This window comes from Bactrocera neohumeralis, chromosome 2, assembly GCF_024586455.1.
Source record: "Bactrocera neohumeralis isolate Rockhampton chromosome 2, APGP_CSIRO_Bneo_wtdbg2-racon-allhic-juicebox.fasta_v2, whole genome shotgun sequence".
Taxonomy (NCBI): domain Eukaryota; kingdom Metazoa; phylum Arthropoda; class Insecta; order Diptera; family Tephritidae; genus Bactrocera; species Bactrocera neohumeralis.
In genome coordinates, this window is record NC_065919.1 from 15,613,493 (window position 1) to 15,640,139 (window position 26,647).

The window sequence follows — 26,647 nt, forward strand, 5'->3', positions numbered from 1 at the left end:
TGAAATAAAATAAAAATATTTACATATTATACCGCCTTGAAATGTCTGCTGAAGTAAATATGCACCTGCGTACGAGTTGCACCATAGCGTAAATATTTACGAACGGAAGAAAAAGTCAAAAGCGACGAACGCAAAACAGAAAAAACATTTCAATACATTTAAGCATGCATATTTTTGTTTTTACTGTATTCGCAAAATGCCGGCTTACAACAAGAATTGATATTTATCTTCCAAAATAACGAGGGGAGTTTCGAATGCTAAGTTGGAGCTCTACTATGTACATATATACATATATAAGATCTTACATCGACAGGAATAATAAAGGCAATAAACATATATGTTTGAATATTTTAGCTTCTGATAGCTAAATAATGTCTTGTATTTTTATTGTAACTGTGACACAGCTTTAGTTCTTATTATACTTAAATTAATTGCAATGTTTCATCAGTATTTCTTCTCCTTACTTACACTCAATACTAGAGAAAGTATAAAAATTTGCGGAATAATAATTGTAATGGTATATGTATCAAGTAATTAAACCAAATAATTCTGGAAAAAAATTAAGGTCGAAATGTTTATGCCTTAAAAGTTTATAGTGTTGTTACTTTTCCTCATTTACATATAAATTCGGCGTAAATCCTTTGGCGTCGTAATTAAATTGCATTGTGGGCAAAGTTTTCGTGCCCCCAACGAACGCAGCCAGCACTCCTCACAATGTACATGCCAGCATGCAACCGAAATAGCTGGATTTTTATAATCATCTAAACAAATTAGACATTTGAATTTATTTTGCGCTTGATTTTCGAAAAGTCGTAATTTCATTTTCAACGATTCAATTATCTGCGGGTAGTTTTGTTGTTCATTGTCAGGCAATTTATTTTTGATGGGGTTTTGATGTCCTGTGGATTCAACAACCTGTGGAATGCGTATCTCGGTATTTGTAGCTACCACAATATCTACGCTTGTGCGACGCTGTTCTTCCACACTATTGTGTAAAGCTGTTCCTTCAGAACAAGTTATTAGCCGTCGCATGTAGCTAGTTACATCACTATCGGCACTATTACCATTTTGCTCAGCTATTGGTGGTATAACATCAGCCTCTGCATATTGAGCCGGTCCATAAATTTGTGTATCATCTTCATCTACGTTTAAATCTTCTTCCTCTTCTTCGTCACCACCATGAGTGGAATTATGACTACCACTACTTCCACTATTTGTAACAGTTTGACCTATACCAATTGCAGCATAACCACCTTGCAGCATGCTTGAAACACGTATTCGCTTTTGCCCGGCCCATTCATATTCTTCGTACTCCTCTCCATCGTCGTCTTCGTTGCTTGAACTGCCTCCATCACGACCATTGGTTGTCCCATTACTTCGACGTAAACATTGCTCAGCATGTTGTTGAATTTCCTCTAGTGGGAAACTTACATTACAAACAGGGCATTGATGATCGTTTGCAGGTGCTACTCGTTTACCAGTTCTTCGCTAAAGATGGAATTTTATTAAAATTTTAATATAAGCGTACAATAAATAAACGAACCCTTATACGTGAGTGACGATTTCGTTGAACTCGTTGAAATATTGTCCAAGGTTTACGTCGTTCTTCACTATTTGCTAATGTATTGCTGGCGCCTTGCTGTGACAGTTCGGCGCTTGCTTCTCTAGCCGCTTTCATTTGCAAATGTCTTAAACGCTCCATTTCCTGTTCGAAATGTGTCTTCACTTCCCAATGCTGCAATTTGCATTCACAAGTAGGACATTGCATGTACTCCTCACCAACTCCACCTGACCGCAATCGACTAACTGTTTCAGAAGTGGTCTCCATTTTTGTCTTGGTTGGTAAACAAACCTTATGAAATTTTTTTTCGATTTTTCATAAATATCTCGATTTTAATATCATTAAAACTTTGGTTTTAGAAACGTTTTTGATGCAAACAAAATGAAAAACAACCACACACATATGCACACGGCAGAAATGTTTGATTTGTTGACGTCTGCGATTGGAATAATTGACAGCTGTAGAGAACATAAATTTCCAACAGCGGCGAAATGAAATTGCCACATCAAATGTAAATAAATCATGTTATATATTCAGTTCAGAGTCAAGTAAAAAAAACTAAGAAATTATTATTGTGGGAAATTTAATTTAAATTTGTAGCTGAATTTTAAACGTTAAATCAAAGTACTTACATCAAATTTGACATTAATAGTATTTGCAATTATTTTCCAACCACTTTCTGCAAATGCAGCCCTTCATTTGATTTTTGCGGCGAATTCGAAGAAGAAACAGTCAAAAAAGCAAAGTGAAAATTTTTCTCGAAGAAAACGAAGGCTATTGTTTATGTGCGATCGCGAGAGTAAAAAAGCGTAAATTTTTTATAATTTAATTTTTATTTACATTTGCATTTCACTTGACAAATTGTTGGTCAACGTGTGGATACATTTAAAATGTAAGGAAGCAATTAATTTTTGTGAAGTGCAGAAACGACATTTAGCAGCAACGACTTGGAAGAGATTTGTCGCCATTTTGGTGTGTATGTGTGTGTAAACTAATATGTGTATCAAGGTAGGCAACGACAAAGTGGAAATCGAGCCTCAAAAGAAAAACCAATTTAAACAGAATTGGGCGCTTTCTGTGGGTGTTAAATATAAATAATTTTAAATCGCGAAATTTATCTAGTGTCAAGTGAACTGATGAAACTATTTTGAGTAGCTAAATATTAATTGAATACCGATTTGTGTATGCAAGCGAGGATGTATAGCAGAACCGAAAGTGGGGACAAGTTGGCTCAGCAACAGTCGCAGCTGAAACAACAACAACAACAATTAGTTTTCAGCAATAATGCAATTGCAAATATAAATATAAGTGGATTCAGTTCTTTCGACAGTGATTCTTTAGCCGACTGCTCAGAATTTGATACAGAATCGGTTACAATGGATTACTTTAAAGAAAGGTATTTTCAGAATCAAAGAAATTTTCGAATAAATCGCAATTTTCCATACCACAACACTTTTGGCTACTTGATATTACTGTGAACATCTAACTATTAATATGTATACATAAATGCCTAAAATTACAAGGCAATATATATGTGCTGAGTATATGCTTTCGTTATTTATATACATTTTGTTGTTCTCATCGGAATCTGCATTAACTTTTTCATTGTTTTGCTCTTATTTGCGAGGAGTTTGCATTTTTAATTTGGGGAAATGTTGTCCCACTTTCGTTACAAAAAATTTGTATTGCTACTTTTTCTTAAGTTTTCCTTGTTATTATTGCCAAAAACAAGCATGCATGGGGTTTCTTCTTGTTTAATTTCGATAAATTAAGTTATTTCGTAAAAATCAATCTATATAAATCAAAAATATTTATGAATCTATCCATGTACTCATATGCACATTAATATGATGTTGGAAATAGCTGTGGATCGTTTAGTAAGGTGTCGAAAACTTTGAAATATTAAATAATTTATATAGTTAAATTTGTAAGTTTTTTGGGTCGTTCAACAGTTATATTTAGGGCTTCATGTGTGGGGAAGTATGTAAATTCCTTCAAAACATCATGCAATGTCAATTGCAATAAAAGCCAATTAATTCCTATTTAAAGTAACTGTAGTTATTCAGCGAAATAATTTGACCGTAATTGTTAACATATGCCTATAAATTGGTAGGTATAGTATATTTTTAAAATGACGTTTACATATGTATGTAGGTTAGAGCGTGTTGATTTAAAGGAAACAAAAAAACGTATCCGGGAAATTTTCTACCGTACCATAATGTACGTACATAGACATAATAGGTAGGGTTTTAAAAATTACTTTTTGGTGCATAAGTTTCTTTGTTTTTATGTTAGAACTATACAATTTTATTTGTGTGTGCTGAGACTATATTTATAGCATGATATGTCATACATGTATGTCCATATGTGTCGTCAAATTTAAATTTTATTTCCAATTTCCATCCTTACCTATACTAATAGAATGTATATGTTTTTAAATTTTTTCTTCCAATATAATTAATAGATTTTATGCAGCTTAAAAGCAATTTATATGCATTTAAAACCAAAATAAAAATAAATCACAATACATTCTGACCAAAACCATTCGAGTGTACGAGCCGTTAATAAAAATAAGGTGCAGTTATTTGCATCATCATCAGATAAACTAATACAAGTTTTATTTCCCAGAAGTGGGTAAGCCAAAGTATCTCATGCGAACTTCCGTTGTATTATTGCGCTTGCGTTGTTATTGTTGTTAGAAGAGCGCACTAATTCCCTGCTACTAACAAATACAAAAATATTTATATTCAAAGGTACGTATTAATTTTTCATATACCCAGTGTTAGACATCTTGAATATTTTCCTTCTAAAAATACCGTTACATTTATTAAAATACATAGTATATTTTAAAAATAATTTCGCTTAACATTTTTCTACGTCCAGTTCACAACGCCCTTCACCAACAAAAATGGCACCAACAACAACTATAGAAACCATCACAATCACAAGACCTCTTAAGGTTTGTGTTAAATTATTATATTTTTTTAAAAAGTAACAATTTTCCTTTTCAATGTTAGGTTATTGCATTTATATGCGGTGTTATAGTTGTCATACTCATGATTATGGCATTGGCTTCCACGGATTGGTTAATGGCTGCGGGTTGGCGACAGGGTCTCTTCGTGCATTGTATTGAGGAAGACGTTGAATCACCGCTGCCATTTAATTTACATGATCCGCCTGGCTGTTATGCTAGTCGAGACGTCGGTAAGTTGCTTCTTTGTTCATTGTATTTGTAATTACATGATTTTTAAATAATATCTTTATTTAATTTTTAGCATACATTAAGGCTACAGCTGCTCTTTGCATAATAACATTGATCACAGACGTAATTGCCACCATACTCACTGGACTGGGTTTGAGAACGCAAAACCATAATGTCAAATACAAATTTTACAGAATTGCTGTGCTGGTGATGCTTTTATCATGTAAGTTTTGAATCCATTAAAAAAATTCGTTAATTTTGCAAATAGTGATTGGTTGAAACAATCAAAAACAATCCAATATCGCCGATTCATACAAATGAGCATCTTCTTGATAAGAAAAGGATGTGTGCAAAACTTCAGATCGATATCTCTAAAGCTAACTGACTGGGACATTTACATATATACATATTTTTTAGGGTCTTCGACGTTTTCTGCAGGGTGCTACATAATTAAAATATAGCAAATTTAATTGTAATATTATTTAAAATAATTTTATATTTTTAGTACTGGCTGTCTTGTCCGCACTTATAATATATCCAGTATGTTTTGCTGGAGAACTCAATTTGGGTAAATAATAATTTTTATTATTATATATTGTACATATGTATACAATACTACTTTCTTTTACAGCGAATCGGCCAATTTGGGAATTTGGTTGGGCCTACGGTGTTGGATGGGGTGCAGCTATCTTTCTATTCGGTGCCGTTGTGCTATTGCTTTGCGATAAAGAGTCGGAAGAGATCTATTATAAGGAGAGAAAAATTGTACATGATAACCAAATGCGCGCCTAGGCCAGGCCGCACGACCTGCCTGACGTCGTTCTTTAGATATTTAAGTAAATATGCGATTTCTACTGATATAATACTACTAACTACTACTATTACAAGAACAACAAAAACTATTAATTCAACACAGCATACAATAAGAGATGAACAAAAGCAAAAAACGAGAGCCAAACAATTATATAACACACAAAGAAATCAAAGAACTTAAAAAATAAATGTGTAAAACTGTCTGTCATCATTGCCGATAACCAAAATACTATATTTATAATGTGAACAAAGTGAAAAGTAGAAAAACAACTTGAAATGAAGTCAACACCAAAAATTCAAAATAATTACCAACACACATACATACAAACAAAAACCACAACACTTTACTCATTCATCAACGGAAATTATGGGAACCTTTCGAGCTAAAACATGTAGATTTTTCAAATCTCAAGCTCAAAGCGAAATAAAGCATTGAATAAAGCAACACGAAGCCAGTGAAAGTTGTAAATATGTTGCTTATTTGGCCGCGTAATCTAAAAAATACATATGTTCTAAAATGAAATATACACTACTTCTCCAGCATATTGACAGCAAAGGTGAAAACCCATAATCCAAAATACATAAACATACTCAAATACACACATATACACTTTTACATTCATACAATTGTCATGTATTTGGGTGAAAGCATTTTAGAAAACAATTTTAGCATACCTATCACAAAAAGCAAATATTCATGTATTCATGGTGATCGTATTTAACCATTTAGTATTGTATACGTATATACCTACAAACATATATCTACACATATTTACATATATATTCGACGTTCATTATACAAATACACGTATATATCCACACAATTTTCATTATTTTCATGTACATAAGCACATACACATATATCTACATATACTATATATGTAGATGTCCTTCCCTATGTAACTTTGCTGACAAAATCACTTAACCTAAAAGCCTAAACATTTCCTCAACAATTTTTTTATTTATTGTTTCAACAACAACATCGATGTGAACTCCGTAAAAAATAAAAAAAAAAATGTATGTAACTTAATATGAATCGTACGATGTATGTAAGAAATTCAAACTAAATATAAGCGTAATAAATTTGTAGAAAACAAGCTAACCACATTAAAAAGACGAACTAAAACGCATTATTAAAAACAAAATCAAACATTTAAAATGCATATAAGCATAATGATCCTGAAAATTAATATAAAATCACGCTCATGAACCTACCAATTTGAAATCGACTCCACAGATAAATACGTGAACCGAACCATAAAGTTACAAGCAATGCGAATACATGCATACATACATACACTTTAACACAAAAACACCAACACTCATATATACATACATACCTACCATCATACATAAATGCATACCGAAGTATTATCAGGCAGCTATAGAAATTATGACAAACAAGGAAACTTGTTGTTTTTGGTTTTACAAACATATATAAAAGAAAAAACACACACGACAAGACTTTGCGTTAAAATAAAAGCAATATCATGCAGCTTCGTTCATTCATAGATATAATAGAGCAAAGTGTGTGCATACATGCGCCTTCCAACTAAAACTAGATATACTATACATACATACATCAATTGATTTCATGTACACATAATTTAACACTTGGTGTATGCCAAAAGGACTCATTACTAGCTTATATAGTTATGGATTTAATTTTAAAGTATTTCTTATTCGAAAAAAGCAAAAATGTTTTTTCTGTACTACAATCCATACTCCTGCTGGTCATGACAGTTTTGAGTCCCTTGGCGACTGCTTAAGTGTTGGTCTGCCAATCAATCCGTGTTCAAAATGTACCTTAACGTTTTTTTGTACACACATTTGCATACTGATATATTTTATTAACGCTTTATTAAAATCGTCAATTTGTAGGTAGTTGCGTATATTTCGCCGCATTTTTACAAAAACTCGAAATGTTTATTTTTTTCTCAAAGTCTTCAAACAACCTCGTATAAGTCTCGAATTGATACTCGTATTTAATAATTGTGTTATTTGTTGCACAATATTTGCTCAAAAGTGTTGGCATATCTGTGGAAATTATATCGAACCTTATAACCCGATTTAGCAGTTTTATCCTCTCAAGCTGTAAATGGAAAAGCTCTAGAGCAATAACCATGAAAACGATTAAAAATATTAAACTTGTCTATGTATTCAAAGGCAAAACACATTGCTTTGTCAACAATCTGCATATATGTGCATGTATACGTTCAGAAATTAATAATTTAAGCAGTTGAAATGCAAAAGAGAAATAAAAGCAAGCAGCGTATGTAAAATTCTATTGGCAGTATAAAATAGCGTTGAAAATTAAAATTAAAATGCACACACACCAATTGTATTACACGAAACACATATACTCAAGTACATAAATATATATTTAATTAATATTGTTTATTATGCTGTTCATATTATTTTGTTTCATAACTCGAATTTGTACAGTTTTTTCTGTAATTATTAAGCAAATAATTATATAATTATACTAATTATGTCTGATTTAATTAAACCTGTTGAATTGTTTTTGCCTACACATGGCCGCTACTATTGATACATATACATATATTATCTAAAAATTTGTCTGTTTACACAAATTTATGTTAAAAATAAACTTTTATGAAGCGAGAAAATATTTGAAGCAATGAACATGTTAAAAACCGTAAATTTGAAGAATAAAATCTCTTTTACCTTTTACATATATCTTGCAACGCTTCAGAAAGGCTTATATTTGTTCGACAGACAATTTACAAATATTTATAACTGTTATAACGTTAAATGCAAAGAAAACATATCAGCAAAAAAAAAAAACGCAAAATATTTAGACTACACTTACTGCTAATTTATTTGTATAATTTGTACAATTTACCTGATTAATTATTCTATATATATTTTTTAAGTATCTTCATCTTTACAAATGAAATGTCCTAACGCACTGACTAAAGACTTGTTACGAATGTTTATTTTTTGTAATATTTAAGTTAGATTTGCAGTGTTAATGTTCATTTATTCAAATTCGAGGAGAAATTAGGTCCAAAATATGTAGTGCGGTCACTGAAGATTTGGGCAATCGGCACTAAAAATTTTGTACTGTTAAATAATTATTTATAAGCAGTATTTTCACAAAATTCAGCTTTGCTACAACAACAACAAATTTTTTACGTTTCTAAACATGCTCCAATGATAAAAGTTGTCCACAAATTGACGTTAGTATATTAAATATTGCAATTTTCGGGAATAAGATCCGTTAATACTAAATAAACATTATAATATCTACAACAGTCACTGGGCCATGTTATAAATTGTGTTTTGTTTTGATTATTTGATTTATACAATAGAAAGAGTATTTATTTATACTTTCTCATAATTGCATTCTTTAAAGTTATTTTGTACCACAGCAACAACGAATATTAACATTGCAAATTTCAAATATATAACCGTTATATTCCTATTCACTGGCCTATGACCCTAATTACATTACTATTTAAATATATTGTTTTTTTTATTTAAAATATTTTGTTTGCCTGTAATATAAAGAAAGTTGAATAAAAAATAAAAAACTGTGTGATTTTTATTTCGAATATATTTTTAGTTTTATTTAAAAGTTAAGGAAATTATTATTAGTAATATTTACTTTTATAGATTTATAAAAATGCATGCTTAGCATTGAAAAAAGCACATTCATGATAATATGGTTTACCATTTTTTATTTGCAGGTACATATGTATAAGATATTTTTATTATATATTTTACACATACATACATACATTATATACATATACATATGTATATGTTTGTTATCGCTTAAAATATTTCATTTTAATTTAAAAATTTTTCGAAAGCATTATTTATATTTACTAAAGCAATAATATACTATTAATACTTGTACACATATACATACATACATACTTAAAAACATACATATATACATACACTCAGCGAAAAAAAAACCCACGCAGTCGAAAATTTTCTAATATTCCTATTTATAACTGTCACTATTTGCTCAAAATTCACTAGTTGTCTTATTTTTCGTTTCTGTTATGTGACTACAAACCGTTATTTCTAAAACCGTTGGCCTTGTTTTTTTTCAGTATTTGCGGAATTTTCGTTTGAGTAAGTTGTGAAAATAAGTGAAGTTGAACATGGTGTTGTCAATTGAAAATAAAGCAGAAATAGTGGCTTTATATAAAAATAAATTATCCAAACGTCAAATAGCTCGTGAAATGGGCATAAGTGATTGGAGCGTGCGCAATATAATTAAAAATTATACGAATTTTAATTCATTAGCTCGAAAAAAGGGCAGTGGACGTCCGAAAAAAGTAAAACCTCGTCACGAACGACAAATTAAACGGATGTGCATTAGTGATCGCTTTCAACATGCTGGAGCAATCAATGCAACATTTTACGAAACCACTGGTGTAAAAATAACTACACGTTCAATGCAAAATGTCCTTAATAATCTCGGATTACGAGCGCGACGTCCAGCCAAGAAGCCACTTCTCATTGCACGAATGAAGAAACAGCGACTAGAATGGGCAAAGTCCCACAAAACTTGGACTATATCAGATTGGGGAAATGTTATTTTTTCCGACGAATCCAAATTTAATTTATTTGGACCCGACGGAAATGCCACAGTGCGTCGTAGGGAAGGGGAGCGTTTTTTAGAAAGCTGTGTTTTGCCCACCGTAAAGCATTCACCCTATTTAATGGTGTGGGGGGCTATAACGAAGTTTGGTGTTGGGCAGCTTATTATTCTAAAAGGATCTGTGAATGCCGAAAAATACATTGGAATTTTGAGAGAAGGCGTTTTGCCAACAATTGAACAGCTGTCCGAACATACCCAAAAAGTGTATTTTCAGGATGATTCAGCCCCTTGCCATAGAGCCAAAACGGTAACTAAAGCATAAAAATATTGAAATTCATTTTTCAATAATTCATTTCAAACATATACAGGTTACAAAACAAAAAGAGTTTTATGGAATTGAGTCTCTCACTTGGCCAGGAAACAGTTCAGATCTCAATCCAATTGAGAACTGCTGGCATTATATGGGCAAAAGGATAAAAGAAAAGCGTCCAAAAAGTCTAAAAGAAATGGAAAAAATTATTGAAGTTGTGTGGAATGAAGAAATTAACAAAAATTATCTTGAACGTTTGTTTGAATCCATGCCTAAACGAATAGCCGAGGTTATAAAGAGGAGGGGGGGTTCAACAAAATACTAAGAAAATTTTTGTACAAAAAATGTTATTTTGATTTGTTATGTATTCTATTGCTAAATAAAGATCATATAAAACATAAAATATCTTAATAACTTGTTTAAAAATCACATTATTGTCCATAACAAATTTTTCGTCTGGGGTATGTTATGTGTGTGTATTTACATTTTTCATTAAAACAAGTTTTAAACTATAAGTTTTTCACATAAAAATGCTTGAAACATGAACTAAATAAAAGTGGTTGACTCCCCAAGAAAAATGTTTTACTTAGAATAACATGTATCTAAGTTTTGAGCTATTTGAAACCACTTTGTAAAGTGCGTGGGTTTTTTTTTTCGCCGAGTGTACATATCTATGAAAATGTAAAATTGTTTTGAAACCAACACTTAATGTCTGCCAATAAAGTTTATTACTGTCTATTAACTTGTACGCCAGCAAGCTGCTACTCCCACTTTAAATATGTTTTCCATATTTAAAAAAAAATATTCAATAATTGATGGTGAATAAGATAAACACACATATTATATTCTATTTGTACGATTAAAGATTTTCTTATAAAACTTTTTTGCGAAAATTCGTTATTCTCCATTCGAACTCAAACGCATAGGCAAAACTCTAAATGAACATTTAGTGAGAACATCATCAACAAAAACAAAAAAGACAACAAGAACAGCCACAACAACAGTGATCTAAAAGCAAATAAGTCAAAAAATTCATTAATTATGTAATTGAAATTAGCAAAAGACAAAAGAAAATAACAACACAATGCGAACAGATAACCGAAAACAACAACAGCAAACTAAAAAAATAACAAAACCAAACAAAATTGAACAAATCGTAGGCAGGAACGTGCGGTGGTAACTTAATTATAACTATAATTATAATTAAAACTAGTATTATGTAGGTATACAAAAACTTAAAATAAAACAAAAACAAAATCGAATTAAAACTCAAATAATTTCAACTGAACTAAAAATATAACACTAATATAATGAAAAAGAAAAACGAAAAACGAAAACTAATTTTAAGTCCAAGTAATGTTTTAATTGCTAATATTAAACAATTAACTGATTAAAATTAAGAATTAAGCAGCAAAAATTAAAAATAATTTAAATACATTCAGCACAAGATCAACAAAATTGTGTATGCGCCGGTAGTGATAAAGAAAATAACAACGCTAAATTTTTAACAACCAGCCACATACCAATTGGTTTGTGCGCCGAAAAGTGTGCTTTGCATAATTAAAATTTTCTACTTAAAGGTTTGTTGTGGTGCAAATTTAGCGTTAGGGTGTGTCAACCGGTACTTAAATATCAAAAATATTTACAATTATGTACTGTTTGTTAAAACACAGACAAAATAAATAAAATTTCTAAAAAGTACATACATACATACAAAAATATGTTGTGTAACATATTCGTATCTACATATACATACATGAATGTGCTTAAATATTTAAAGAGCATACATAAGTTCTGATAATAAATATGTACATACAAAAGTATATACTATTATACCAAATTGCCTACATAAGGCAGTTGTGTGAAGAGTTGGTTCAATTTAGATTCTATACATATTTATATTTAATAATATTAATTTTATTTTATTTATTCTGATTAAAATTTCTTGCAAATTTTTCGAAAATTGAATGAGAAGTTTGGTAAAAGTGTAAACACCATATTTTTGGTATTAATTTTGACTAAGTTATTCAGCAGATTAGTGATTAGATAAAAGCGTATAAAAGAGATTTATCGACGTTTCATTCCAAAAAGAGTTTGACCACTCTTGGAACAGTTTCTAAGAATTTCTCTTTTGATTGTCTAAAGTGTTTTCAAAATCCGGAGAAAGAAATTCATACACTCAATATGAAATTAAAGTCAAATACTGTGTAGCGATGTTTTTTCTTCAAAAAATAGTTTTCTTTGAAAATAATCATAATTTATTTGAAATTAATCTTTCGTGCAACAACACAAAGCAGCAACGGTATAATATGATATTACAACTGCTCTAATAAATGTATACACATACATATGTATATACATACATACATATGTATATGATATCAGCAACAACAACAATTAACACTGCTAGTGATTTTTTAAACTAATAAATGGAAAATGTAAGAAAAAAGATGAGTAAGAAAATAAGATTTTAAAAAAGTTGTAACTATTAAGAAACAAAATGTTGAAATGAATTAAGAAAGTAAAATCAACTTGAATTAATATGACACTTAAAGGTTAATTGGTTTAATTCTACATTATTATGGATTTAAATGATTATGTTTAACTAAAACAATTATGAATTGATACTTTTGATAGAATGTATATTATAATACTATTATTTTTATTTTCAAACTTGACGCGTTAGAATCGAAATTTTTTTTTATTAATAAATATATATAACAGTAACAACTCTAAAACTATAGTACTTTGCTAATTTATCTAAATTTTTTCCTATAAAGAAGATACAATTTTTCTGCGTTTAAAATTTAATGATTTATTTTAAATAAAATATAATTTTTGCTAACTTTGCTAATTTCTTTAACTTTTTTCTAATAAAACAAGATAAAATTTTTTGCGGTTAAAATTTAATGATTTATTTCAAATAAAATACTATTTTTCTTTTAATTGTCCTTTTAAACATTTTCTAAAATCGCTCATTTTAGAATTTATTCAATTCAATGTTTGTAAATAATTTTAATAATCATAAATGTATTGGAATATATACATATTTTTATGCTTATGTATTCATAATCGCGAATAACTACATAATTTGTATGTATAAGTTTTTGTATTTTCGGTAAAAACTCCGCAAAAAGGCATAACATACATACAAACATTTATATTTGTATACAATCGTTACTAAATTCTAACTGAAATAGTGTTTACAAATCCCTCCAATTTTTTTAACAATCCACAAAGAAACTCAAATGAATATTAAAATTTGTAGTATTGTTTAAAAACAAACCGAATGTGTTTTCCAAGCAAAAGCTACTGTAAAAAGCTAGTTCCAACAACCAACTCCACACAGATCTCCACTTTTTCGAAGTAACAACAAATAAAATTATGATAAAATTCGGTAAATTTGTAGTTAAAAGCAAACATATGTACGTACACATATATCTAGCCATAACTTCGTATACTTGCATACATCAGCACATACAAATTCATGTTGTTATTTGTGTTTGTATGTGTATATATTTAGAAAAACATTTTAGCAAAAAAAAAACAAAAACATTTTTAATTGTTACATACCGAAAAGCTACTCATTTAAAGTCACGTACATACCATATATACATACTATATAAAAAATGTGAACATTTATACCACAGCCTAACGCAAAAGAAGGGCGAAACGTGTTTGATTTACCCAATGAATTTTATCACACAAGTATTGTACGTCTTTATCTAGCGAATACTTATACTAATGCACAGGTGTAAACTGTTCGGAGATGTATGACATACGATGCATACATACTTACATACATATATACAGAAAATATTCTTTCATCCAATGCAGATCAAATGGAAACTACAAATATACATACATACATATATGTAATAATAAATACAAGTGAATAAAGTACAGCAATTATATACACACATACTATAACAAACGAAGAGCTGTTTCATTCGATAGCTATCATATAATAAAATCAAATATGTATATAAAAGTCAAATTGAAATTCCATACGTTGTCTTGGCTGGGCGCAGCCGCAGATGCTAGGTCTCTGGAAAGAGAGAGGGAGAAAGAGGATGCTTTAAATTTGAATGTTGGCAAAAACGCTGTTATATATTTCCTGGTTTGATCAAATTGTTTCTCTGATTACTTACACTTACTTATTACACGAAGCCGAATGGATGAGCTTGTACTATATTTGATTCCAAATAAGTGCGGTAAGTTCCATCTTAGACCATCGCTGGTGGCAGCAAGCGTAGATCTAATCTTAAAATCGTTACTATAAGTTATGAAATGCTATTAAATGATCATAAAAACTTACCGGTCAATACATAAATATCTTTTTATACCCCTATATGCTATATGAAATGCACCTGTGAAGTGTATTATAGCTTCAATGCGGCTTAAGTCAAAGTTTTTTCTTGTTATAGCCAAGACAGAGTATATTAAATTTGTCGAGAAATTTGTAATACCCAGAAAGAAAAGTCGAAGATCCTGTAATATATGTATTATGATCGACATGACCAACTGAGTCGATTTAGCCTGTCCGTATATATGAGAACTAGTCCGTCAGTTTTTGAGATATCGAAATTTTGCACACATCCTTTTCTCCTCAAGATTGTTGCTTATTTGTCGGAACCGCCAATATCGTATTGTTGCTTATTTGCAATTTGACGAGATATCTTCATGAAATTTCGCATGTTTTGTTTCTTAAGGCAACTGTGTACTCAAAAGCATACAGCTTGTATGTCAACAGATCGATCAAAATCAAGTTCTTGTAAGTAATATTTAGTATTCGTGAAGGGTATATATAATAGTTTCGGTGCAGCTGAAATTGAAGTTCTTTCATTGTTTTTTATTTATTTATTAAATGCTTACCCATAAATCGAACTGAAGTAAAGAAAATATTTTTATTTTTATTTTAATATTTAAAAAGCATTTATTGAATGCTTGTATAATGGATATTTTATTTACAATTGTAACCATTTGTGTATGCGTATGTATACATATGTGTGCATATACATACATACTATATATGCGTGCTGAGCTCATGAATTTCATAGAAGTACTAAAGATGTACATATGTATGTATGTTTTAATTTCTATAATTGCACGAATAGTAGAAATGATTTCGAGAGTTCTTGGGTTCTCCTTTCTTTTGTATTAAGACGTAATTTCAGAAACTTTTAATTATACAACTTTTAAATAATTTAATACTATCGTTTTACTTATATTCAACAATTCGTATTTATGATTTATATATAGGTGCAGACATGTTAAAGTAGCTTAATTCGACTTAAACTAAATAGTTACTCGTTTTCTAGTGGGAATCTGGAAATACATATGCTTTATCTTTTAATAATGTTTTAATGCAATATAAAGCTTCCGGTTTTAAGTTATAGTTAAGGTTAAAATACCATGTTGTGATGCGATTAGTTGGCTTAAAAACTCAAATTGCGCGCATTAAGTCGGCTCAAACTATTTTAACATATTGCAATAGATACATATACATATGTATAATATGCCTTTTCCTCATACATAACATGAAATCATAATCGTTTATTGTAGCAAAAAAGTGGATAGCCCAAAGTTGCAAAAATATTTAGAATTTTTGAAATATTTTCTATAGTTAATAGTCGTGTTTCAGTATACAATGTAAATTTGTATTTCTTCGTAATGTATTTGTGTGTCGAGCACTGCATAAAATATTTTATAAAGTATATTTCAATAAATTTTTTTCATCAATTATCACAATCAAATATACCACAATAGCGAATGTGTTTAATAAATTCAGTAAAAAATATGCGGAGTAGAAATATTGTAAAGTATACTGACATATTTTCAGCGAGTAACCTTTTCTTTAAGCCATCATTGCACATCAGTTAAAGAACAAAGGTTGTAAGCTTCATATATGTACATATGTATTTGTATGCTTTCAACGAGTTGCAGTTTTAGTTGTAGACATCGTCATATTTCATTTCTGCATATGCTTCTAATTACCTATTTATGTATAACACCTATATCGCTTGCCTGCTAAGAATGTTACAGTCTTACACCAAGAGGAATCCCCATAAAAAAGTAATAATTGCCAAATTTTTTGCACGACTATTTTGGTATTAAATTTTCTCATTACAAATTTTACACTTATTGGACTTTATACGATTTGGCAAATATGGGAATTGAAATTTTTCTCCTTTCTAATTTTCTTAACAATTTTTATTATGTATACTTTTTGATGAGTGTGTAGCGTTATATGCTTGTAGTTTCGTAATATAATAACAAAATGCATGCACAATTTTGATATAGTTAGTTGCATGCGTTCAATAAACAGTACATGAATTCATATATACAAAATTAAATATACGGGTGAATACAAAAAATATACCCTAAGCACAAAACAAAAAAGAAAAAAATAAATAAAAAGCAATACATGTTGTAACTAAACCAATTCAAAAACAAAAAAAAAAATACTTTGAAATACACAAATACCATTGTGTATTTACAGCTCGTTATAAATACGTAATCACAAATTAGAAATGAAGATTCAAACGACTTTGAACTGACTTTCTGTGCATATTCAAAACGTAAAAATAAAAAACAAAAACGCTTTTCAAAATTTGTATAAATTCTAAAATCTAATTTCTACGATCTTCGAAACTTAAGTCAATGCATTATATCTGAGATTGCTATCTATAGTAGTATTGCCACTTCCAGCGCTAGTTGTTGCATTATTTTCATTTTCCTCGGCAGCAACGTTGGGCCTTTGCTCACTGTTATCAAAGGCGCCACCAATGCGACCACTGTGGTCAAACTCCGGCTCCATGTCCGAATTGAATTCGGAGTAGCGTCGTTGCCTAGGCCACACTTCACGTATGCTTTCGATAAGACGTTGCTGAAATGTTTTATACTCCATATCAACAGATTGTGTCTCGCCAAAATTGAAATCGGCCACTTCCACTGTGAAACTGTCGATAAAAATGTATAAGAAATTAATAATGATTAAATGGAAAAATATTGCAGTTGGCTACCAAATGTGTTGAAATATAGGAAATGTGCATGTATTTGATTAAATAAATAATTTATACACTAGTGCGAAACTGAACCTTAACATTAATCGTCCTTTCCATTAATTTCGCAATAAAAACAAATTGAATGTGTACTCACCGATTTCGCGATTGCAAATAATAAGAGACACCGAAAACGATTAGAATTACAGCGATTAAAGTGAATGACACCGGCACCACCACAACAGACAATTGCGATTGCACTTTTGCTAAAAAAATATAAAGAAAGATTTCATATTTACATAAACATTTATATATTTTTATATTAATATTATCAGCTAGATTATAAGCGAGCGGTTATCATGTACCTTCGTATATATTAATTGTGACCTGATTCAGCTTCTCAGACACATCATTGCGTATGAAAAACAAAACTGTTTTGCTCTCGTAGAAAAAGCGCGTGTAATTGTATTCGCATTTCTCGAGTGGGAAATAGTAACGGCAAGTCTCGTTGCCGGTGGCATTATATGGAGCTATACCAAATAAAAAAGGAAATATCAGTTTTATTTCAATGCTAAAGCCACATTCCATGACACTTTTACTTACCGTTGAAGACCTGAATACACATCTCCAGTGAAGGTGAGCCTTTGCAATTCACTTGTAGGCGCATCATATCACCGCGTTGTAACCAATTTTGTCCGTTAGCCTTGAAGTCCGAAACGGGAGCTATTGAATTAAAATAAAAGTATTTATTAGGTTGTTAAAAAAAATAAGATAATAATATTGTAAAAGCACACCTTTTGATTCCACGTAATGTTTAAACAGGCCGGTTAGATTTTTGGGACCATGTCCAATTAATTGCCCAGTGACACAATTGTAGGGTGGTTCGCCATCCATCAGCAGTGGCGACATAAGTATGGGTAAATCGACTTTTTTGGATGCTGCTTTTGTTGTAGTGTTCAAAGTAACGGCATCGTGTGTCTGATCAGTCACAGTAGTGTTGACAGTCAATGTTTGCTGCGCAGGTAGTGACGTTGATGGTATCGGTGCAGCTGCACCACGACGTCGCCTTTGTCTTGGCGCCAGAGTAGTGGGATTTACTGTTGGAGTTTTTGTTGTTGTATCATTGTTCGGTTTATGGGTGGTGGTGGTTGTTGCAGGCGTGGTTGTAGGCATTGGTGTTGTTGTTGTTGTTGTCGTTGTTGTAGTTATAGGTTCAGGTGGTTTCTCGAAACTTGCCACGACCTATTAAAATAAAAGTGGGACAAACAAAAACAACTTTAAATACAATTCAAAGCCGTATCTACAATAATACACTTACCAAAGCTTCAATTTTATAATATTGATCAGGTTCAGTATACTGCGCTACGTAACTAAGTCCATTGATAACACCAATGTATGTACAATTTCTGAACCAATAAGTGTGTACTTCGTAGGCTTTGTCCGCGATTAACTTGGCATCGTTTGGCCGCAACTGTATTGTGTGATTGACCGGCTTTGCGGTAGAAATAAAATTTTTTCTTGGTTTGGTATCGTTTTGCAGCAGCAGCATATCACCGCCGAGGGAGTCATCCAATTTGAAATCAATGTGATTCGTTGCTATATTTATCCACAATATATAATTCTTATCGACTTTTAATGTGACACGATAATCACCCGGCTTGCTTGTATTCATCGGATATGTTACGGACCAATTGCTGTAGGGATATTTGGTATTGATTTTCTATAAATTTGAAGAAGAAGAAACATATTACGAGAAATTCAAAAACAAAATTATATTGTTTTCAATAGAAAAAATATGAAAATATCCCTTTTTAGAGATGAAAAATTCTTATTTGCTTATAACACAATTGTATGTTCCCCAAAAAAATATATATGTATATATATGGTACATACATATGTATACATATATAATATGTCCATATGTATGCAAGTGTTTAAAATATTTATAACCTTTTATTTTTGCTTGAAATAAAGAAAAATTGATTATAGAGTCAACAATTCAAAAATTTCTGTTTACCGTAGGTCTACAAAGGCCATTCAAGCTGCTTAAAAATTAATAACTACATATTTAAATAATGAATTAAAAAAATGTTCACTGTATGAATGAATGAATTGTGTGCATGCACACATGTAATGCTTATAAAAGGTTTTATAAATTAACCTACACGGAATTCATGATAAAGAATATTACATATGTACATACTTTATAAATATATACAATGCATTATTATTGAATTAATAGTCATTGAATTTGCATAAAAATAAAAAAAAAATGGCAATGTGGTTGAGAAGCAAATAAATTAAATTAATAAAAACCATAAATAAGTCAGTTAGAATGTCAATTGAATTGCAAAATGCATTACAAAAGTATATTTGTATGGAAACCCCATTTTTTGCCGTTATTTCTTCTGGAAACATATGTGCAAATAGTATTTTTTATCTTTTATTTCGAAATTATTTGCAAATTATATCCATGCAAACATACATACATATGTATATTCCATATAATTTTATTGCGTTATTGAATTTCGAAATGTTATTACAGAAGTTAAGACAGCTGAATAAACTGAAGTTTGCTTAAATTCGTCATTCCATATTAAAATGCATTTAATTTTTTTTATAGCAAATATCGGCTTATAAAATGTTCGTCAGAAGAGTGGAATCTTAAAGATGGTATGAATCTTTTAAGTGCATAAATTCATAGGTATACATACATATAAAAGTAATAAACCAATTTTATAAATTAGTGAAGAAAAGTAAATTTTTTTTTTAATACTTATGTATATACGTAATTCTTCTTATTTAACTAATTGTATTAAATGGTAGTCATTATTATTTCTTTGTATTATAAAAATAGCAAATACATACATAAGTACTAAAACCGCAAAATTCGAATTAAAAATGCTCCTTCCAAGAGAAGATAAAAATTCTACACTTTTCTCAATATTATTAACAAATACACATATAAAAGTATATACCTGTTCTAGTATATAAAAATATAATAAATGAAGAAAAAATCAAAACAAAGCAGTACTTGGCAGCATTAGTCATACCAAAACAGTTGAGAGACGACATTTTTTTCTGTAGATAGTTAGTATTCAATAAAAATAACTTTTTGCTTCTTCTCGTCATCTATAAAGTTGGGAAAGTTTGTTTGCATATGTTGAGTTTATGCTTACCACATTATTAGCAGCTGGTGTATTATCCTCCCAGTTGAACATGTAATCTCCCGTACTCGCGACTTGACCATCATCGTAAAGCACAGCACTGAAATTTACAGTGCCACCAATTACTGACGATCCTGTGCTTTTTATTTCAACATAATCAGCTTTTATAGAAGAAAAAAGTAATTATAACACTTGTTTTTATATGTAATATTGCAATGTAATATTTAGTGGGCGGAAATCGATTCATATGCAATAATTGTTGTTGTGTTAAACAAATTCCTAGTGCATTTAATGGGAGATCATATTGTAATGTAATGTTGTCTCTAATGACAAAAAGAAATGGGCCACATAGGATGCTGGGAAACTCCAAGTTTATTACCTGTCACCAATGTGCTTAATACGAATGCCATTAGCAGTACAAGGTGAATGCACTGTTTCTGGCTCGGCATTTCCGTTCTCATTTTGAAACTTTCTTTATTATTGAATAAAAATATACTATATAACTTTGCTATGTGAATAGGATATTATTATTATTTATTTTCACATTTATTATGTATATTCCACTGTCTCTAACGCCAGCGCTAGTGACAATCACTTTTTTATTAATCACACAAGATTTCCTTATTTCACTTGTCACTCTCCTTTAGAGCAGTTCACATATGGTTTTGCTGATAATACAGCCACTCCACTGAAGTTTAAAGCAGCTTTTCACTTAATGAATTTAAAGAAGTCGTTAATATGCATTTAATAGAGGTAATTTTTCCAAAAACGATTTTCACTCCAACTGCGTATCAATTGTACATTTTTGATCGTTGAAAGAAAACAGAATGTAAAATATGCGTCAATGATACCAGACCATAGAGATGTGTGGAGTTACCACGCAAAAATGTAGAAATAGATTAAAGTTCAATTTCATAAAATTTTTATAACAATTTAATTGATTTCACTTTGTTGTAACTTTTCTAAATTATTTGTTGGATTTCAATAATTTTCAATTAAATATCTGTATTTTAATCAGAAAAATTTTGAAAGTTTTACTTTCATTATTAACGTGTCATGCTGTATTTGGCTTGTGACATATTCCAATTGGAATGTACGTTCTCTGTTGGATTTGCTGAGGTGTCAAATAAATGTCAAATAACTAAAAAGTTGAAAAGATTTTTGCGTTTGTGTGTTTTCTTATTGATGTATCGAAAATAAGTTGAAAGTATATAAGAATTGTTAAAAATGTCTAAAGATCCAAATCAAAAAGAAGCTATTATAAAAGCTGCGTATGCGGATATAAATAAATTTGGGCAAAATGGCGAATACGATAAAGCAGTCAAGGCAGTAAATAGAAGTAAGAATTTGTTGTTGGTTTGTGTTTAAAAGCACTACACACATTGCCTGAAACTAACCCAAAATTTTTGCATTGTATATTCATTAGTTTTGGGTGTTGCACCAGACGATCAAACAGCTTTGCATTGCAAAGTTGTTTGCCTTATTCAATTATCCAAATTCGAAGAGGCATATAAATTCATAGAAAAGAATAAATTGTCCTCCAGTTTAGTATTGGAAAAAGCTTACAGTGAGTATCGATTGAACAAACCCGAGCAAGCATTAAAAACAATCGACAATGCTGGTATTAATCCATTGCCTGATAGTCTAAAAGAGCTGCGCACACAAGTACTTTATCGTCTGGAACGTTACGAGGAGTGCTTTGATGCATATAAGGAAATCATCAAGAACACTAATGATGAATACGAAAATGAACGTCGTACTAATCTAAGTGCTGTAGCTGCTAACTTGGCTATAGATAAGGTAAGATATAAACTCTTATTTCTAATCTTCTATTTAACTTTAAGAATTTATATAAAATTTAGAACAAGGAAATACCAGAGCTACCCGAAGAGACATACGAGCAGTACTACAATGCTGCTTGTATTGCGTCTAATCGTCAAAAGTACGCTGAAGCTGAGAAAAAATTGCGAGCCAGTGAGAAGCTTTGTCGTGAAACCTTAGAGGAGGATGGTGTTACTGAAGAAGAGATGCGTGAAGAACTGGAACCAATACGTGTGCAATTAGGATATTGCCTGCAAATGCAAGGCAAGTTGAAAGAAGCGGCAATTATATACGCTGAATGTTTACGCAATAAACCGAAAGACCCCGTTTTGGTAGCTGTAGCCAGCAATAATTCGGTAGTCATTAATAAAGATCAGAATGTATTTGATTCTAAAAAGAAAATACGTTCGGCCATGTCTGAAGCATGCGAATCGAAATTGACTAGCCGTCAAAAGAAAGCTATTGCATTGAATAATTGTCTACTTGCATTCCTTACTAACTCAAGTGATCAAGTGCAGCAGTTGTGTCAGAAGTTGGTGCAAAGCTATCCCGATTTAGAATTTCAAACGTTACTTATACAATGTTCTCAACTCACTAAGGATAAACGACAAAAGGAGGCCTTAGAGTTGCTTAATAAATATGCAAAAGCGCATAAAGAAAATGCTTTCGCGTCCAAGTTCGCTGTGGTTCAGTTATTACTTTCACAAGGTAGTCGCAAGGAGGCAATTGATATTTTGCTTTCTCTGGGCGAGCAAATGTACAAGCCAGGTATCATATCTGCACTAGTAACACTCTATTTGGGTACAGACAATAAACCCGCCGCATCCGAATTGCTTAAATCTGCTGTTGAATGGTATAAAATGAACAATGTAAGTGTGTTTTAAACTTAAAAATAGTGTCTGATGATTTAAGTACGTAATTAATAATTATTTATTTACAGGTTAGTAGTGGGGATTTGAGTGATATGTGGCGACAAGCCGCAGAGTTTCATTTACGTGGGGGTGCTTCTGAGACTGCTGCTAGTTCACTCGAAGAATTACTTAAGCTTAATGCGAATGATATGAAAGTATTGGCCCAGCTTGTAATTGCATATGCACAATTCAATCCAAAACGTGCCTTAGAGTTGAGTAAACGCTTACCGAAACTTGAAACTCTGACCACTGCCTCCGAAATCGATGCATTAGAGTCGGCTAATTGGGTTATGTCTACAAAAGCAGTTAAAAAATCCGCCAATGCCAAAGTCGAACCATCGCCAAGTACACCGGTTGTAGAGAAAAAGAAGAATCGTAATAGGAAACGTAAAGGAAAACTGCCTAAGAATTACAATGCGGAAGTAGCACCAGATCCAGAGCGCTGGTTGCCCAAGTACGAACGCACTGGATTCCGTAAGAAGCGCGACCGTCGTGCAAAGGACATTATTAAGGGTTCACAGGGTATGGCTAGTGGTGCAGCTGAGCAATAGTAAGTAAAATACATTATTTTTTATATTTTTTTTTTGTTAATAAAATGTAAATTTTTCAGTGATATGTCAAATCGTGCAAATCTGGGAAAAAATTCGCCAGCCACACCAGTTTACCAAGAACCAACACCGGGACCACGTCAACAACATCGCAAAGGTGGTCATAAAAAGAAGAAGGGCGGTCGCTTCTAAATGCATTTAGGCATTTGCTTAGTTGGCAAGAAACATGCTTTTAACAATTTTGTAATGTGCACCTTATTGCATGGTGTATTGATGAATATGTACTAGCTTAAATAAAATAAAATGCATTTGGATTTAAAGTAGATTGTTTAAAAATTTTTTCCAGATTTACTTTTTTATTTATCAAACAAATCATGATATGAATAAATTATTCATCGTCGTCCTCATTACGCTTATTCGCACTGCCTTCATTGTTCGGTGTTGCTTGCACATCATCACGTCGCGCATCGTATGAATGCAACGGTAAAGTCTCCAACCATTCCAACATGGAACGCTCTTTATACTCTGTTTCGTAAATATTAGTGTAGATATAGCGTTCAATGAAATCTTTTATTTCATCCTCTTGCTTAGCCCACGTTAACGGTTCATGTATACCATCACTACCGTACCGTTCATTATATCGTTCATAGTGGACGGTATCTAACACTAAACCCAAGCCAGGCGCCATTGGCAAGTCTAAACGCTCTTCGGCCAGTGCACGCTCCAGTGTAGCTGTAGTAGTGTTGCCACGTGCAATTGCTATCGCTAAACCGACCATTTTCCGAATTTGATGAAGCATAAAGCTTTGACCCTTAACTTTTAACGTGAGAAATTCTAAGCCTTGCGGCGTAGTAAATGGATCAGAACAACTAAACGACATGATAAATCGCTTCGCTGAAGGATCCAAAAAGTTTCTAAAACACACCTTTGTAAAAAAAAAAAATAAATAAAAACAGTATAAATACTCACTTTCTGCTCGTAAAATTGTGAAAGTTTTTTGTGCCCTCATATAACTGCAGTACATCCCTTATCTTTTGCAAGTGCGCAGCTTCAGTGCGATAGCTTTCGAAATCATGTTTCTCTGTGCTATCTGCAAACGCAATGGATGGCAATGTGTATGTGTACGTTCGAGCATTGCACTGATCTTTCGCATTAAATCCTTTTGTAACACGCTCGACTCCAAAAACACGTATTTCCTCTGGCAAATCTTCGTTTATAGATTTGATATCGACTGAATCAGCTGAATAAATTAAAAGTATGCCATCAATAAATAAATAATATTGACTATTTCAATAAATTATAGCTCATCACTTACGCAATTTTATCGAACATACTTGTCGTGCTGCAGACACACCTTTATCAGTGCGTGCAGCTCGTTGAAAGCAAGCTGCTTGTGCCGCTTCAAAACTTTCCTCTGTTATCCACTTGTGTTTTAGCATTGCTTTGAAGAGTTCCTCCTCAATCGTTTGCATACCGGGATTACGTTGCATGCCAAAATATTTGGCACCACAGTAACTCAATAGTATTGCGCATTTTTTTCGCTTAACACGATCGGCCGGATCGAAGGCTGGCCGCTTTGTTTCTCCGGCCATTTCATCCTGTGTCTTCCAGTCAACCCATTTCCTCCGTTTTAATTCACGTTTCTGACGTTTTGTATCCTTCAATTGTTCAGCTACGGCGGCACTTTCAACTTTATTTTGTGCCTGCTGCTGATCCAATTTGTCTAACGCTTCTGACATAGCGGCGGCGAATCCTTTCGTTTGTTGTTGTAATGAAGTTGCTAATGAACGGCACAGTGGAATTGACACGGTTATGTTAGTTGCAGCTATCAGCTATTTAGGGTAAACAAAATTATTAGGTTAGTATGTATTATCATAAATTCACAGTCAATCCACCTGCCTTTGTGAAATTGACCGTCCGATTAACTATCAACATTACTTTTATATTAAGTTCCTAAATCACAGAAGGCGTTCTCGGCTCGGCACCCTTTAAACTACAGTCGTGCAACGTTAATGCATGTGTAGCATATGTAAACACATGCGGGATTGTGCTCTGTAGCTTAATTATTATATCGACAAGTATTATTCGATAGTTTGTTATGCCTCTTCGCATTCAAACTCTTATCATCTCTATGCGATGACGACCCTAATACGACATTGTACTAAGAATTCGTTATCTATGCCACAAATAGATGGCGCTGGATGTCTTTAGTGACTTTGTCGGTGGGTGAAATTATAAATTATTCACACATGCACTTTTAATTGTATATGCGTGTGTGAAAATGCATATGTATGTATGCGCGCTAAAAAATAATTTGAATTTATAAGGCATTTCCGTTACACAAAATGTGCTATTAAGTTTTTGTTATTTTGAATATGTATGTGACCTGGTCTACGAAAAGGGAGCTAACGTGCGAAAACTAGTTTTCTGGGAAAAGCTAAATATAATCGTCAGTTTCTCGTTATCTCATTAATTGTTCTCCTTTTTTTGACACCTAAGCCCCCTTTCCGTAGACCAGGTCACATACATATATTAAAAATATTACTAAACATATTTCTCTATATATGCGTATACAGGGCGAAAATAGTGCAATATAAAAATTTACGGTAAATGCCACGTGTTTCTTTTTGTTTATTATACCCTGCAATGCATTCGTTAATTTTGTTTACGTTTGTATAAGTCCAAAGAGAACAAAAGAGGATTGAAAAATAATCAGTAAATAAACATA

The 26,647-nt window shown here is 31.6% G+C and overlaps 5 protein-coding genes across 11 annotated transcripts; 2 read left to right on the forward strand and 3 right to left on the reverse strand.

The window, feature by feature from the left end:
- Window positions 1–336: 336 nt before the first annotated feature.
- LOC126751463 (E3 ubiquitin-protein ligase RNF220) lies at window positions 337–1,989 on the reverse strand. Its single transcript, XM_050461751.1, has 2 exons — window positions 1,544–1,989; window positions 337–1,488 (listed from the first exon to the last, which is right to left on the reverse strand). The coding sequence occupies exons 1-2, from the start codon at window positions 1,826–1,828 to the stop codon at window positions 616–618; spliced, it is 1,158 nt and encodes a 385-aa protein (XP_050317708.1). The 5' UTR covers window positions 1,829–1,989; the 3' UTR covers window positions 337–615.
- A 311-nt stretch (window positions 1,990–2,300) lies between these two features.
- On the forward strand, window positions 2,301–9,156 carry LOC126753435 (transmembrane protein 47). 5 transcript variants are annotated; one of them, XM_050464932.1, is made up of 8 exons: window positions 2,304–2,569; window positions 4,026–4,136; window positions 4,190–4,314; window positions 4,445–4,520; window positions 4,579–4,765; window positions 4,837–4,986; window positions 5,269–5,331; window positions 5,395–9,156. In XM_050464932.1, exons 4-8 carry the CDS (start codon window positions 4,470–4,472, stop codon window positions 5,553–5,555), a joined length of 612 nt encoding a protein of 203 aa, XP_050320889.1. In that variant the 5' UTR covers window positions 2,304–2,569; window positions 4,026–4,136; window positions 4,190–4,314; window positions 4,445–4,469; the 3' UTR covers window positions 5,556–9,156. The 5 variants fall into 5 exon arrangements, with proteins under 5 accessions (XP_050320862.1, XP_050320853.1, XP_050320889.1 ...); XM_050464905.1 differs by lacking the exons at window positions 4,026–4,136; window positions 4,190–4,314 and having other exon boundaries at window positions 2,301–2,957; window positions 5,395–5,599; window positions 5,680–9,156; XM_050464914.1 differs by having other exon boundaries at window positions 2,304–2,533; window positions 4,026–4,314.
- Window positions 9,157–15,370: 6,214 nt separating this feature from the next.
- Window positions 15,371–21,468, reverse strand: LOC126751633 (uncharacterized). Its single transcript, XM_050462041.1, has 8 exons — window positions 21,019–21,468; window positions 20,652–20,800; window positions 18,791–19,192; window positions 18,267–18,714; window positions 18,076–18,195; window positions 17,838–18,002; window positions 17,630–17,738; window positions 15,371–17,430 (listed from the first exon to the last, which is right to left on the reverse strand). The coding sequence occupies exons 1-8, from the start codon at window positions 21,098–21,100 to the stop codon at window positions 17,124–17,126; spliced, it is 1,782 nt and encodes a 593-aa protein (XP_050317998.1). The 5' UTR covers window positions 21,101–21,468; the 3' UTR covers window positions 15,371–17,123.
- Window positions 21,469–21,762: 294 nt separating this feature from the next.
- On the forward strand, window positions 21,763–24,239 carry LOC126751632 (signal recognition particle subunit SRP72). The gene is made up of 5 exons (XM_050462039.1): window positions 21,763–21,978; window positions 22,066–22,439; window positions 22,502–23,329; window positions 23,401–23,921; window positions 23,982–24,239. The coding sequence occupies exons 1-5, from the start codon at window positions 21,867–21,869 to the stop codon at window positions 24,109–24,111; spliced, it is 1,965 nt and encodes a 654-aa protein (XP_050317996.1). The 5' UTR covers window positions 21,763–21,866; the 3' UTR covers window positions 24,112–24,239.
- LOC126751634 (pseudouridylate synthase 1 homolog) lies at window positions 24,234–25,963 on the reverse strand. 3 transcript variants are annotated; one of them, XM_050462044.1, is made up of 4 exons: window positions 25,858–25,963; window positions 25,235–25,751; window positions 24,889–25,159; window positions 24,234–24,833 (listed from the first exon to the last, which is right to left on the reverse strand). In XM_050462044.1, the coding sequence occupies exons 2-4, from the start codon at window positions 25,656–25,658 to the stop codon at window positions 24,308–24,310; spliced, it is 1,221 nt and encodes a 406-aa protein (XP_050318001.1). In that variant the 5' UTR covers window positions 25,659–25,751; window positions 25,858–25,963; the 3' UTR covers window positions 24,234–24,307. The 3 variants fall into 3 exon arrangements, with proteins under 3 accessions (XP_050318001.1, XP_050317999.1, XP_050318000.1); XM_050462042.1 differs by having other exon boundaries at window positions 25,819–25,961; XM_050462043.1 differs by having other exon boundaries at window positions 25,815–25,959.
- Window positions 25,964–26,647: the final 684 nt, after the last annotated feature.

Excerpts from the sequence above, each read along its gene's own strand:
- LOC126751463 (XM_050461751.1), bottom strand. The coding sequence starts at position 1,828 with ATGGAGACCACTTCTGAAACAGTTAGTCGATTGCGGTCAGGTGGAGTT. Across the intron at positions 1,489-1,543 it reads ATCGTCACTCACGTATAAGG|CGAAGAACTGGTAAACGAGT; the intron begins GTTCGTTTATTT and ends TTCCATCTTTAG.
- LOC126753435 (XM_050464896.1), top strand. The coding sequence starts at position 2,746 with ATGCAAGCGAGGATGTATAGCAGAACCGAAAGTGGGGACAAGTTGGCT. Across the intron at positions 2,958-4,444 it reads ATGGATTACTTTAAAGAAAG|TTCACAACGCCCTTCACCAA; the intron begins GTATTTTCAGAA and ends TTCTACGTCCAG. Across the intron at positions 5,332-5,394 it reads TGCTGGAGAACTCAATTTGG|CGAATCGGCCAATTTGGGAA; the intron begins GTAAATAATAAT and ends TTTCTTTTACAG.
- LOC126751633 (XM_050462041.1), bottom strand. The coding sequence starts at position 21,100 with ATGAGAACGGAAATGCCGAGCCAGAAACAGTGCATTCACCTTGTACTG. Across the intron at positions 18,715-18,790 it reads ATTATAAAATTGAAGCTTTG|GTCGTGGCAAGTTTCGAGAA; the intron begins GTAAGTGTATTA and ends TTATTTTAATAG. Across the intron at positions 17,739-17,837 it reads CACAATTAATATATACGAAG|CAAAAGTGCAATCGCAATTG; the intron begins GTACATGATAAC and ends ATATTTTTTTAG.
- LOC126751632 (XM_050462039.1), top strand. The coding sequence starts at position 21,867 with ATGTCTAAAGATCCAAATCAAAAAGAAGCTATTATAAAAGCTGCGTAT. Across the intron at positions 21,979-22,065 it reads AGTCAAGGCAGTAAATAGAA|TTTTGGGTGTTGCACCAGAC; the intron begins GTAAGAATTTGT and ends TATATTCATTAG. Across the intron at positions 22,440-22,501 it reads CTAACTTGGCTATAGATAAG|AACAAGGAAATACCAGAGCT; the intron begins GTAAGATATAAA and ends TATAAAATTTAG.
- LOC126751634 (XM_050462042.1), bottom strand. The coding sequence starts at position 25,854 with ATGTTGATAGTTAATCGGACGGTCAATTTCACAAAG. Across the intron at positions 25,752-25,818 it reads GGACGGTCAATTTCACAAAG|CTGATAGCTGCAACTAACAT; the intron begins GCAGGTGGATTG and ends TACCCTAAATAG. Across the intron at positions 25,160-25,234 it reads AGTATGTTCGATAAAATTGC|CTGATTCAGTCGATATCAAA; the intron begins GTAAGTGATGAG and ends TAATTTATTCAG.